The 10865-nt window shown below is 39.1% G+C and overlaps 3 protein-coding genes and 1 pseudogene across 3 annotated transcripts; 2 read left to right on the forward strand and 2 right to left on the reverse strand.

The window, feature by feature from the left end:
• Positions 1-406: 406 nt before the first annotated feature.
• Positions 407-3066, reverse strand: BNAC08G15290D. Its single transcript, XM_013819778.3, has 2 exons — positions 2320-3066; positions 407-1596 (listed from the first exon to the last, which is right to left on the reverse strand). The coding sequence occupies exons 1-2, from the start codon at positions 2699-2701 to the stop codon at positions 1094-1096; spliced, it is 885 nt and encodes a 294-aa protein (XP_013675232.1). The 5' UTR covers positions 2702-3066; the 3' UTR covers positions 407-1093.
• Positions 3067-5316: 2250 nt separating this feature from the next.
• LOC106379928 (leucine-rich repeat extensin-like protein 1) lies at positions 5317-8008 on the forward strand. The gene has a single exon (XM_013819777.3). The coding sequence runs from the start codon at positions 5561-5563 to the stop codon at positions 7853-7855; it is 2295 nt and encodes a 764-aa protein (XP_013675231.2). The 5' UTR covers positions 5317-5560; the 3' UTR covers positions 7856-8008.
• Positions 8009-8250: 242 nt separating this feature from the next.
• On the forward strand, positions 8251-9281 carry LOC106382406 (BAG family molecular chaperone regulator 5, mitochondrial). The gene has a single exon (XM_013822432.3). It carries the CDS (start codon positions 8497-8499, stop codon positions 9130-9132), a length of 636 nt encoding a protein of 211 aa, XP_013677886.1. The 5' UTR covers positions 8251-8496; the 3' UTR covers positions 9133-9281.
• Positions 9282-9357: 76 nt separating this feature from the next.
• LOC106379927 lies at positions 9358-10789 on the reverse strand (annotated as a pseudogene).
• Positions 10790-10865: the final 76 nt, after the last annotated feature.

Consider the following 10865-nt stretch of genomic DNA (forward strand, 5'->3'; position numbering starts at 1 on the left):
TTGTTTTTGAAAGTTTCATGAAATTTGTTTGATACTTTAATTAACAGTTATACTTCTAAGTTTGTTTGTGATATATCATTATCGTCCAACACTTGTAAAGCTGTATGTAGGGGTGGAAACTTTACCCGATATCCGAAGCCGCACCCGAACCCGACCCGAAAAACTCGAACCGAAATCCAAACCGAAGTAGAAAAATACCCGAACGGGTATTAAGTTAGGAGATATTGGATATCCGAACCCGAACGGGTAATATCCGAATCTGAATGGATATTCGAAGATAACCGAATATTTGTATAATTACTCTTATATTTCTAGTTTACATCTCTTATTTTTTTCAAAAAAATATTTATATTGATGTTACACATACTTTAAGATCATAACTATATATATAATTATGAAAAAAATAATTTGATATTCATTTAAAATGCATGTCAAACTTTTTGTTTCATGTATTAACAAAAATTACATTGAAAGACTAAAAACAATACCCAAATTAATATCTATTTGTTTTTGAAATATTATCTTCAAACCTATTAATCATTCAATCTATAAAAAAAAAAAAAAAAACAGTTAAGTGAAATCTATATTTTTAAATACAATAAACTTAAAAAATGAAAAATTTAATTTTTTTTCTTTTAAAATCTAAATATCCGAACCCGATTCAAAATAACCGAACCCGAACTAAAAAATACCCGAACCAGACCCGAAATATAGAAATATCCAAACGGATTCTCTAGCCCTATACCGAAATACCCAAAAATACAAAATATCCGATCCGAACGGGTGTCGAACGCCCACCCCTGGCTGTATCATTTGTTTATAATCCAATAATTGCATGTTTTGAAGTTCCGAATAATACATAGAGCCGGGCAATAAAATAACGGGCCAAAACTGGAAAAGCCCAACTTAAAATTATTGCACTAAACAAATTTTATATAGAACCACCCTATATACGCTGCTAGAGAAAGCCAATCTACAACTTTATAGATGGTTGCTTCTTTGACACCCCTCACCCCAAACTTATCTATATTTACAAAATATCCAAAATTCACAATTATTAACTCGCAATGCCCTATGCTTTGTTCTTTAACTATTACAACCTCACTCCACTGCCGTTGAAAGCCACAGTGAGCTGGCCAACTCTTAAGCCATGCATCTTCCTCTCCACCTCCTTATAACCGTTAAGCGTAGCTGTTTTAACCAACCCTTCAAACCCAACACGTGGTCCACATCCACAGCTCTTAACCCTAGTAACCACTTCATTAGAGGTTCGTTTATAGTGACCGAACCACTTGGCTTGCATGTAAGCGTTCCTCCTCCACGGTGGCACGTGAATCTCGGCTCGCTTCATCGACCGTCTTATCTCAAAGCACATGATTCTTACTAACTTTTTCAATTCTTCAGGTGTTCCCATGAAGACACGTGGTAGTTGAGCTAAGAGATAAAGGTATCTTGTTGTAGGCTTAGCAATCTCGAATTCGCTGGCAAGATTTGTCTCGACGATGAAGCGGTTCTTATCTCCTCTATTAACGTCAACGTACTCGTACTTCCCCGCCGTGTTCTTACCAAATCTCTCCCACTTGGACTTGCAAAGACCTATGTAATATATTCATCTTTTCATTTTAGTATATTCTCATGTGAATCACAAATCATAAAAAAAATATCCATTAGTATGATATCATACACTTATATACACAAGTACAAAAAAATTCAAATATTAAAAGAAAATGCGATCATCAAGCGTAGTCACTTTTATATGTTTATGTCGATCCAACCTCGTCATTGTTTGTAACCCTACTTACTATTGCGTACAGGTTTATCTACTACATATGGATCATCGTCTCATTTCGTATTTGCACATTTAAATACCAAAATCCACTATGGTACTTAATACACATACACATATTGCAAATGAGATCCACCAACCTATTAAATTTTCCTTGAAAAGCTTAATAATAATCAAGGATATGCTACAAAATCCAACTATATGACTCAGTTTCAAATACTACGAAGGTAGAGAGAGTTATGTTATACAATATTCATACATCTTTCTTAACGTGAATCTACTATACATGCGATTTATGCCAAGAAATCTCTACTAGTAATAAAATGACCAATCAATCTTGAAGCTCAAATGTATTATTTTCTTGACAAAATCATTTTCCAATCACAAGAGCAGCTTAATTCTCGATCATTTTTTTTTTTGTAATAATTCCTCTAAACCACCCATTTCCTTTGTAAGTCTTAATCAATATAGATAATAAGATAAACCACTAACAAAAAATGATTTTGTTAACAAGAGAGCATTAGTGTTAGTACCTGCATCGAAACCTTTGTCACGTAAATAAGCCATCAAGAGGCGTTTCTCTCCGACGAACTCACTCGCATTTACTACCTCCTCAATTATTCTCCTCCGCTCTCCGCCGCGACCGAGATTTTCACAAATCTCCCGCAACCTCTCCTTCACATCTTCATAATCATCATCAACGTCAGACTTATCATCTTTATCTTCCACAGGAAAATCCTCTGGTAAAGCTTTCACTTCGCTGTCCATAAAAGATTCGACCAGATCCCAAAGATCGGCTGTCTCATAAGGAAAGTGATCGCTCCCGCTGCTGCTATCGCACGGCGGACGTGCACGCGCCGCCTCGACATCAAAAGCCGCAGCGAGTATGTTAAATCTTCTCGGAATCTCTACCATTTTATGTGCCCTTTTCCTGGCTTCTCCTCTCTTCGGCGAATTGTTATAAATACACAAGAATATTATATTTACTATTTAATGATTTTTTCCATTGTGTTGACAAAGCCTTTTGACTATTTGACGGAGTAAACGACAAAATGGTAAAAAATGACAACATGGTGGTGAAATGATGGTGAATAAGGGATTAACGGCGTTATGTGTTAACGGAGAAACCATAAATCCCTTTAAAGTTAACTACAGTTTTGGGATGTTCTGGTTGATTAATTTTGAGAGCCTCAATAGCGTCCAAATACATCCACTTCAAAGCGAATCACATTTATCAAAGAGAAAAATACAAAAATAGCACTAAATCAAGTTTTTGTTCCCAAACTAGCACTCAAAGTCAAAAGTCACAAAAAAGCACTTAATGTTTTATCAAAAGTCACAAACTTATGGTTTAGAGTTAAAGGGTAGGGTTTAGGATTTAGGGTTTAGGGTTTAGGGTTTCGAGTTTAGGGTTTAGGGTTTAGGGTTTAGGGTTTAGGGTTTAGGGTTTAGAGTTTAGGGTTTAAGGTTTAAAGTTTAGGGTTTAGGGTTTAGGGTTTAGAGTTTAGGGTTTAGGGTTTAGAGTTTAGAAATGAGGTTTTGGGGATAAGATTTCAAATTTTGAAAAATAAAAAAATTATAATTTTCAAATGATAAACTTAGAAAAGTGTTATTTTGGTCATTTTAGTTTTGGAGTGCTATTTTTGTCATATAAATTTAGAAATGTGTTATTTTGGAGATTTGCCCTTTATCAAATCAGAATAATTAAACATTAACTAGTCGATAAACAGCATAGTGAATTGTGTGCTGTTTTGGGAAAAGAGAGATGGTACAGTCTAATTAAGTTTATGGTTAAATTTTAACAATAGTGATGTTTTAAATCCACTACAAGTTTTATCCACAACCAGTAGCGCCTCGACAACACGTATCTAAAGCAAGTTAAACTGTATTTAGATCTTCTTCATCTTCCACTTATGTTACTTCAGTAGATTTGTTTCCCTGAATTATCTTCTTCTGACGCGGAAACTAGAAGTAGAGTAAACCACAAATACGTCCAGGTTCAATGAATCTGAGAAGTTGACTAGGTTCAACGTATCTAAGGTTATCTTTGTTCATTTGATTTTTTTTCTCCTATTTTTAAGTTGATCATGCAATAAGTAGGTGAATATATTAAATTATCACCGGAAATGTTCGATGCGGATATAGGCTTATCCATTACACGTGATGGCACTAGTCTTTGGTTCTGATTTATTCTTGTAAAAACCTCAAATTATCAGTATCAATCATCAAAAGATAGTTTCGACACGTTTAGAACGTTTTGTGGGCCTATATTGATTGGTTACTACAATTTGGGCTCATCTTCAAAGCCACAAATCAATTATCTTGCTTTGCAAACTCTAAATCCTACGTTGCTCAATTGGCTTAAGGCTCTGGCCTGGCCTTCTAATATAGCATGAAATCGTTGACTAAGAACAATGAAAAAAAAGATCATGGTACTTGTACGTAAATAATGGTCCCATGGTTGCTGTCTGTATCATTATTTTATTTGGTTTCGTCTTTACTTGATCAAGCATTCACGTTTGGTTGAGTTAAGGGTGATCGATGTTGGACATTGTTTGATCTAATTTTAGACTATGCATGCATCACCTTGGATCAATCTCCAGAACAGGCAAAAAACGTATAAACATGTGCTTCGCCTTATGTACATCTCGTATTGTATTGTGATCTTTATATTTTAGGAAACTAGGTTTATTGGTTTAACCTATATATGCATGTATCGCCTCTAAGATGAAATACATAAAAACTTTTCCAACATTGTGCCTCATTTCTCTTTTTTTCTTGATGTCAACTCTAAGATCTTGGAAACCTTAAGTATTTTAAGATGAATCTTAATAAAAAAGAGAATTTCTGCATTGGCTACATCATCGGAGCCATAAATCTTATAGATAATAGCTATTTAAAATTTGAAGGAAAAAGTGAATGTTTCATCGCGATGTACCTAAGTCTGCTCTGGAGATTTCTAGCCATGGAAATTCTAACCTTAATGTGACACCTCATTTTCTGTAGAATATACACCAGATTTTGATTTTCGTATAATTGGTTTGATCAGACGAATGCACAACTTATTCTATAATTTTATACTCCATGCTTGATGCTGTGTCATCTAGCTGAGCTCATACCATCATCTTGTAACTAGACAATCACTTTTTTTTTCCGAGCGCCTCTGTAAGATTTCTTGTCCATATGTTAAAGATCTATGTTGCTTTCCAAACAATATAAAGAACGAAAACAGAGAGGCTCACGTTATTCGGATTATTTTGAGTGTATGCTTGTTGCTCACATTTGGAAGACGTATCAACTGGCGAACAACTCATAATCATAAGAGTAAACTTGGTCTATATATTAGTTGAAAGATCTAGGGAAATGATGAGATATACACGTTTTTGTGACAGACATGCATTCACATTTTGTTCCCATTAGGTCGTGCGAGCAGGTATGTCTTTCTTTGACCGTTTCTAGTTTCATAGATCGTGCACCAGTGTCATTTTGAGTTTAAATCTTATTTTATATGCTTAAATGTTGACGGCTACTTAATTTATTCTTCAAGCATCAGAACGTGCATACAAGTTTGTGGAAACCATTGACGATGGTTTCGTATCTGCGCAAAGGTCAGCTCTTTTTAGTCTCCTCTACGTTTTCCTCAACGTGTAACCATGTCACTAATTGACATATTCAGTAAAAAATAAAGACAACTAGAGGATGGAAAGAGTTACGAACTTACGACTCTAGAGTTTCTAAACTGTTTTATAAAGATGGAGCACATAGGGATAATAGATGTTCATAATATGTAAAAAAGTGGGTTTCTTGACCCATAAAAAAATGCTGTTCCATCCTCTTCGTATCTTCCTTTTCCTTTTTCTCTCTTCCCTTTGTTTACTACAGATCAATGCTGCTGAAAGTGGCTTGGGTGGTCATATCAAAGTAGACCCGAAACTCAAGTTCGAGAACCCGAAGCTACGTGAAGCATACATCGCTCTCCAGTCATGGAAACAAGCAATCTTCTCTGACCCTTTCAACTTCACAGCAAACTGGAACGGCTCAGATGTTTGCTCCTACAATGGAATATACTGTGCTCCTCTTCCTGGCGCATACAACAAAACAAGAGTCGTTGCCGGCATTGACCTTAACCATGCCGACATGGCTGGTTACTTACCATCCGAGCTTGGTCTCCTTTGTGACCTCGCTCTCTTCCACCTTAACTCGAACCGTTTCTGCGGTGAAGTCCCTCTCACATTCAACCGCATGAAGCTTCTCTACGAGCTTGATCTTAGCAACAACCGATTCGTCGGTAAGTTCCCTAAGGTTGTCCTCTCTTTACCGTCCCTTAAGTTCTTGGATCTCCGCTACAACGAGTTCGAAGGCAAGATCCCGTGGAAGCTCTTCGATAAAAAGCTGGACGCTATATTCTTGAACCATAACAGGTTCCGGTTTGGGATCCCCAAGAACATGGGGAACTCTCCGGTCTCTGCTCTGGTTCTTGCCGACAACGATCTTGGAGGATGCATACCGGGAAGTATCGGTCAAATGGGGAAGACACTCAACGAGATTATCCTCTCTAACGATAACTTAACCGGTTGTTTACCTCCTCAGATAGGTAACCTCAAGAAAGTGACGGTTTTCGACGTCAGTTCGAACCGTCTACGTGGTCCGTTACCGGCTAGCGTCGGTAACATGAAGAGTTTAGAAGAGCTTCACGTGGCGAACAACGGCTTCACGGGAATCATTCCTCCAAGTATCTGCCAGCTTCCGAACCTTGAGAACTTCACTTACTCTTCCAACTTCTTCACCGGCCGTGCTCCTATATGCGCCGCTCTATCGGTGGCCGACGCTATTGTGAACGGGTCTATGAATTGTTTAACCGGTGTGGCTCGTCAGAGATCGGTTAAGGAGTGTTTATCTCTGTTGGCTCGTCCTGTTGATTGTAGTAAGTTTGGTTGTTATAATATTTTCTCTCCGCCGCCACCGACGTTCAAGATGTCACCTGTTGTCAGGAAGCTTCCTCCACCGGTTTATGTTTACAAGTCGCCTCCACCACCGTCGTCTAAGATGTCTCCTACTGTCAGGGCTTACTCTCCGCCGCCGCCACCGTCGTCTAAGATGTCGCCTACTGTGAGAGCATACTCTCCGCCTCCACCACCGTTGTCAAAGATGTCGCCTACTGTTCGAGCTTACCCTCCACCACCACCACCATCTCCATCTCCTCCACCGCCTTACGTATACTCATCTCCTCCTCCACCACCACCTTATGTCTACTCATCTCCTCCTCCTCCACCCTACGTGTACTCGTCTCCTCCACCACCGCCTTACGTATACTCATCTCCACCTCCGCCTCCTCCAAGTCCACCACCGCCCTACGTATACTCATCTCCACCTCCCCCTCCTCCAAGTCCCCCACCGCCGTGTCCTGAATCATCTCCTCCACCACCTTACGTGTACTCATCTCCTCCTCCACCACCTTACGTGTACTCATCTCCTCCTCCACCACCTTACGTGTACTCATCTCCTCCACCTCCACCATACGTATACTCATCTCCACCTCCACCTCCTCCAAGTCCACCACCACCGTGTCCTGAATCATCTCCGCCACCGCCCGTTGTATACTATGCACCGGAGATACAAAGCCCTCCCCCTCCAGCACCAGTATACTATGCACCGGAGACACAAAGTCCACCACCGCCAGCACCAGTATACTATGCACCGGAACAAAGCCCACCACCCCCAACACCAGTATACTATGCACCGGAACAAAGCCCACCACCACCATCACCGGTTTACTATCCATCAGAAACACAAAGTCCACCACCACCATCACCAGTATACTATCCATCGGAAACACCAAGTCCTCCACCACCAACTGAGTACTACTACTCACCAACCCAGTCTCCGCCACCAGCAAAGGGATGTACTGAAAGCCATCCTCCACCAACACAAGCACCTCCTACTTACGAACCAACACCTGAATATTCATACACATCGTCACCACCACCGGTTCCTTCCTACCCGGACACGTCTCTACCACCGATTCCAAGTGTCTCGTATGCATCGTCTCCTCCTCCGTCATACTACTAGTTTCAAATAATTGAGTAAAAAATGCATTGCTTTACAACTACTCACAATTATATTCTTTTGGCTGCAAGACATTGATTTGTGTGTTTGGTTGATTTAAACAAAAAAAAACATTTGAATTATGTTTTTCTTATTTCCATATTTTTCTTTTGAATATTTTGTTCTCTCTTTTTTCTCCCCTCTAACACAGAGCTGCATTAGCAGCAATGGAGTATATAGTTTCAGTTTATAATCTTATGTATAAATAGTAACAATAAAATACACACATATTTCACAAAATTAAATTGTTTAACTGGAAATATGACGTCAGCTTTTCAGTCATCATTCCAAAGACGACAGCTTAAAATTCACTTCCATCAATTATTAAATTATTTTCTTTATTTGCAGGAAAGATTTGTAAAGAAAGATCATACTATATATTATTGAATCTTTGATAAAGAAGACAACGGAATGTAATATCTTTCTATATAAAAGCTTATCATCGAGTGTGAATGGGTCCATTAGCAACGGTCGGTCGCTTAGACAGAAACTCCAATAATTGGTCTTTAACAAATTAACTGTGAGTGAAAAAAATTTACTTACGGGTTACTATATATGAGTCAATAACAACCACCGTCAAAAAAAAAGCATACATAAAGAAAAAAATGAAACGTTCAAGGAAGTTCTCATCGTCGTCAACAACAACCACCGTTATCCACACTTTCTATAATGACCATACTGCCCCTCAAACAACCAGAGAGATCCCGATAGAAACCCCACCTCCGCCTGCGAAAGCCACCGTCACGATCAACGCCTCCGGCGACAAAGCCGCAGCACGGATCCAGTCTGGCTACCGTTCTCACAAGATCCGAGGCCTATACAAAACGATCTCGTCGGTCCATCGGGAAGCCAACCGTGCACAGAGCATGATCCAACGGCAGGAAACTGTAGACGCCATCAGAAGCGACGAGAAAGAACGGCTGAGGATGAACGAGGCTCTGATGTCTCTGCTTCTGAAACTCGACTCTGTCCCTGGTTTGGATCCGACGATCAGAGAAGCTCGGAGGAAGGTTAGCCGTCAGATCGTCGGGATGCAGGAGATACTCGACGCGATATCTGAGGCTAAAGACGAGAATCAGTGGTGGTCTAACTATGGTGACGGGCAAGGCGGCGCGTGGCCTATGTACTGGGAAGAAGCGGTGGAGGAAGAGATGTGTAGAGAGAGAGGCGGCGATGAGATGGAGAGATTTTGTGCTCAGTATTTGGGTTTCAGATGTTTCCAGAGATTTCTCAGAGAATGAGGGCGGTAATTTCCTGGCGTAAGTTAGATTTTATCTTTTTTTTCCGACAACTTCGTACGGTAGAATTATCTCACTTTTGTCTTTTCTTCTTTAAATCAGTCAGTCTATGTTCTGTTAAATTTAGTAACGTCGTTTTGTAAGTATGTAAACGAACTACGCGTCGTCTTGCAGCCATGAAAACGTCACGTAGTGTTTACTACACCAAGGGACCGGTGAACCTTACAATGGGATAGGGAGAGGGCCCTAATAAATAACAATCTCCTGAGTCCAAACTCAAAATTTGGATCCATATTAATTTAACAAACATGTTATGTGGCTTTTAAACAGTGCTTGATGTCAAAGAAAAAAAAACAGTTCTTTATCTAACAGTTGCAAAAGAATTATATTATTTTATTTGATGGATATTATCGATGGAAGGCCCTGGAAAAAGAAAAATATGTGTGTCATGGTCAAGGTTTTGGGATCGAAGACCACGGTTAAGATTCGAGGACGAATTTTTTTTAACCCGGAGAAAATGATGCAGATAAATATTTGGGATATTTCCAAATATATATTACGTAGTTTATTAATTATTTAGATAATTATCTTTATTATTTTAGGGTTTTATGGTGTTTTTATATATAGCCGTCTAGGCTTAAGTTTGTATTCAGTTGATTGATTATTAATAAAAGTTAAGAGATTTCTCTTTTGTTCCTTGTTTTCGATAGATCACAGGTGATCTCAACGAATTTAAGAAGACATTGATCTTAGGTATTCTTAGACTAAATAAGATCTTTGTGATTATCCTATTTTTCCGGAAATTCTCAGAATCAACGGATCTCTAGTTCTATCCTAAAAGCTTCCGCTACATCACTTTGTATACACATATACACAAAATATAGATGATGGTTTATTGCTTTTTCAGTGTTAAGTTGCAATAATCTTTTCTAACCGAGCCACACTAGCACGCTGACAGAAAAAGAAAGATAGTGAGTTACTAAGTAGCATTGAGTATGTATCTTAGATATGTGATTATATATATGAACTATATAAGTAGCATTCAACATATATTACATAAAGTTTAAGGGCAAAGATCTAACATTTGAACACATTAAAGCGCTTTCTCAAAAAAAAAAAAAAACAAACATTTAACACATTATTTCAACATCAAAAAGAGCATTAAGTCGATTAGTTCCTAAGCCGCACAGCTACACTTACACCTAGAAACGCAGCGTTTGCAGTCCAGCAGCGACGGCCTGGCGACGGTGTCGCCGCCGCATGTGGTGGTGCATTTCCTCTGAGACACACTGCTCCAAAGGCAACGAGCCATGCATCGGAGCACCGGGACGCACTTAGGGCATACGTATTTCGTCTGCTATGCATGTCTTGCAGCTGTTTTGTGATGGCGGATGTTGGCAGCCACCACCGGAGCTGACGGCGTCGATTCTTGAAATCGACAGGAGGAGTGTTAAGAGGAATAGGAGGAAGATGAGAGTAGAGAAGAGCGTTTGAAACTTGTAGGTCTTCTTCATGTTGAAATTTGGTTTGTTCTGGTTTGGGAGAAAGTTGGAATTAGTTTGATATCTTTGAGAATGATATCGACTTTCTTTATAGAGGTTTTGTCAAGATATAAGAAAATATCTCTGTTGACTAGGTTAGTATCTACTGACTTCCACATGAGTAAAATAAATTTGATAGTGCAGTGCCCCAATATGCATTTAAAGCATTCATTGTTCTTGAAGTGTACAATGTCC

This window comes from Brassica napus, chromosome C8, assembly GCF_020379485.1.
Source record: "Brassica napus cultivar Da-Ae chromosome C8, Da-Ae, whole genome shotgun sequence".
NCBI lineage: Eukaryota > Viridiplantae > Streptophyta > Magnoliopsida > Brassicales > Brassicaceae > Brassica > Brassica napus.

Coding starts and splice junctions, on each gene's coding strand:
- LOC106379928 (XM_013819777.3), top strand. CDS start 5,561: ATGTTCATAATATGTAAAAAAGTGGGTTTCTTGACCCATAAAAAAATG.
- LOC106382406 (XM_013822432.3), top strand. CDS start 8,497: ATGAAACGTTCAAGGAAGTTCTCATCGTCGTCAACAACAACCACCGTT.
- BNAC08G15290D (XM_013819778.3), bottom strand. CDS start 2,701: ATGGTAGAGATTCCGAGAAGATTTAACATACTCGCTGCGGCTTTTGAT. Junction 1,597..2,319: donor TGACAAAGGTTTCGATGCAG/GTACTAACACTA, acceptor TATATTACATAG/GTCTTTGCAAGTCCAAGTGG.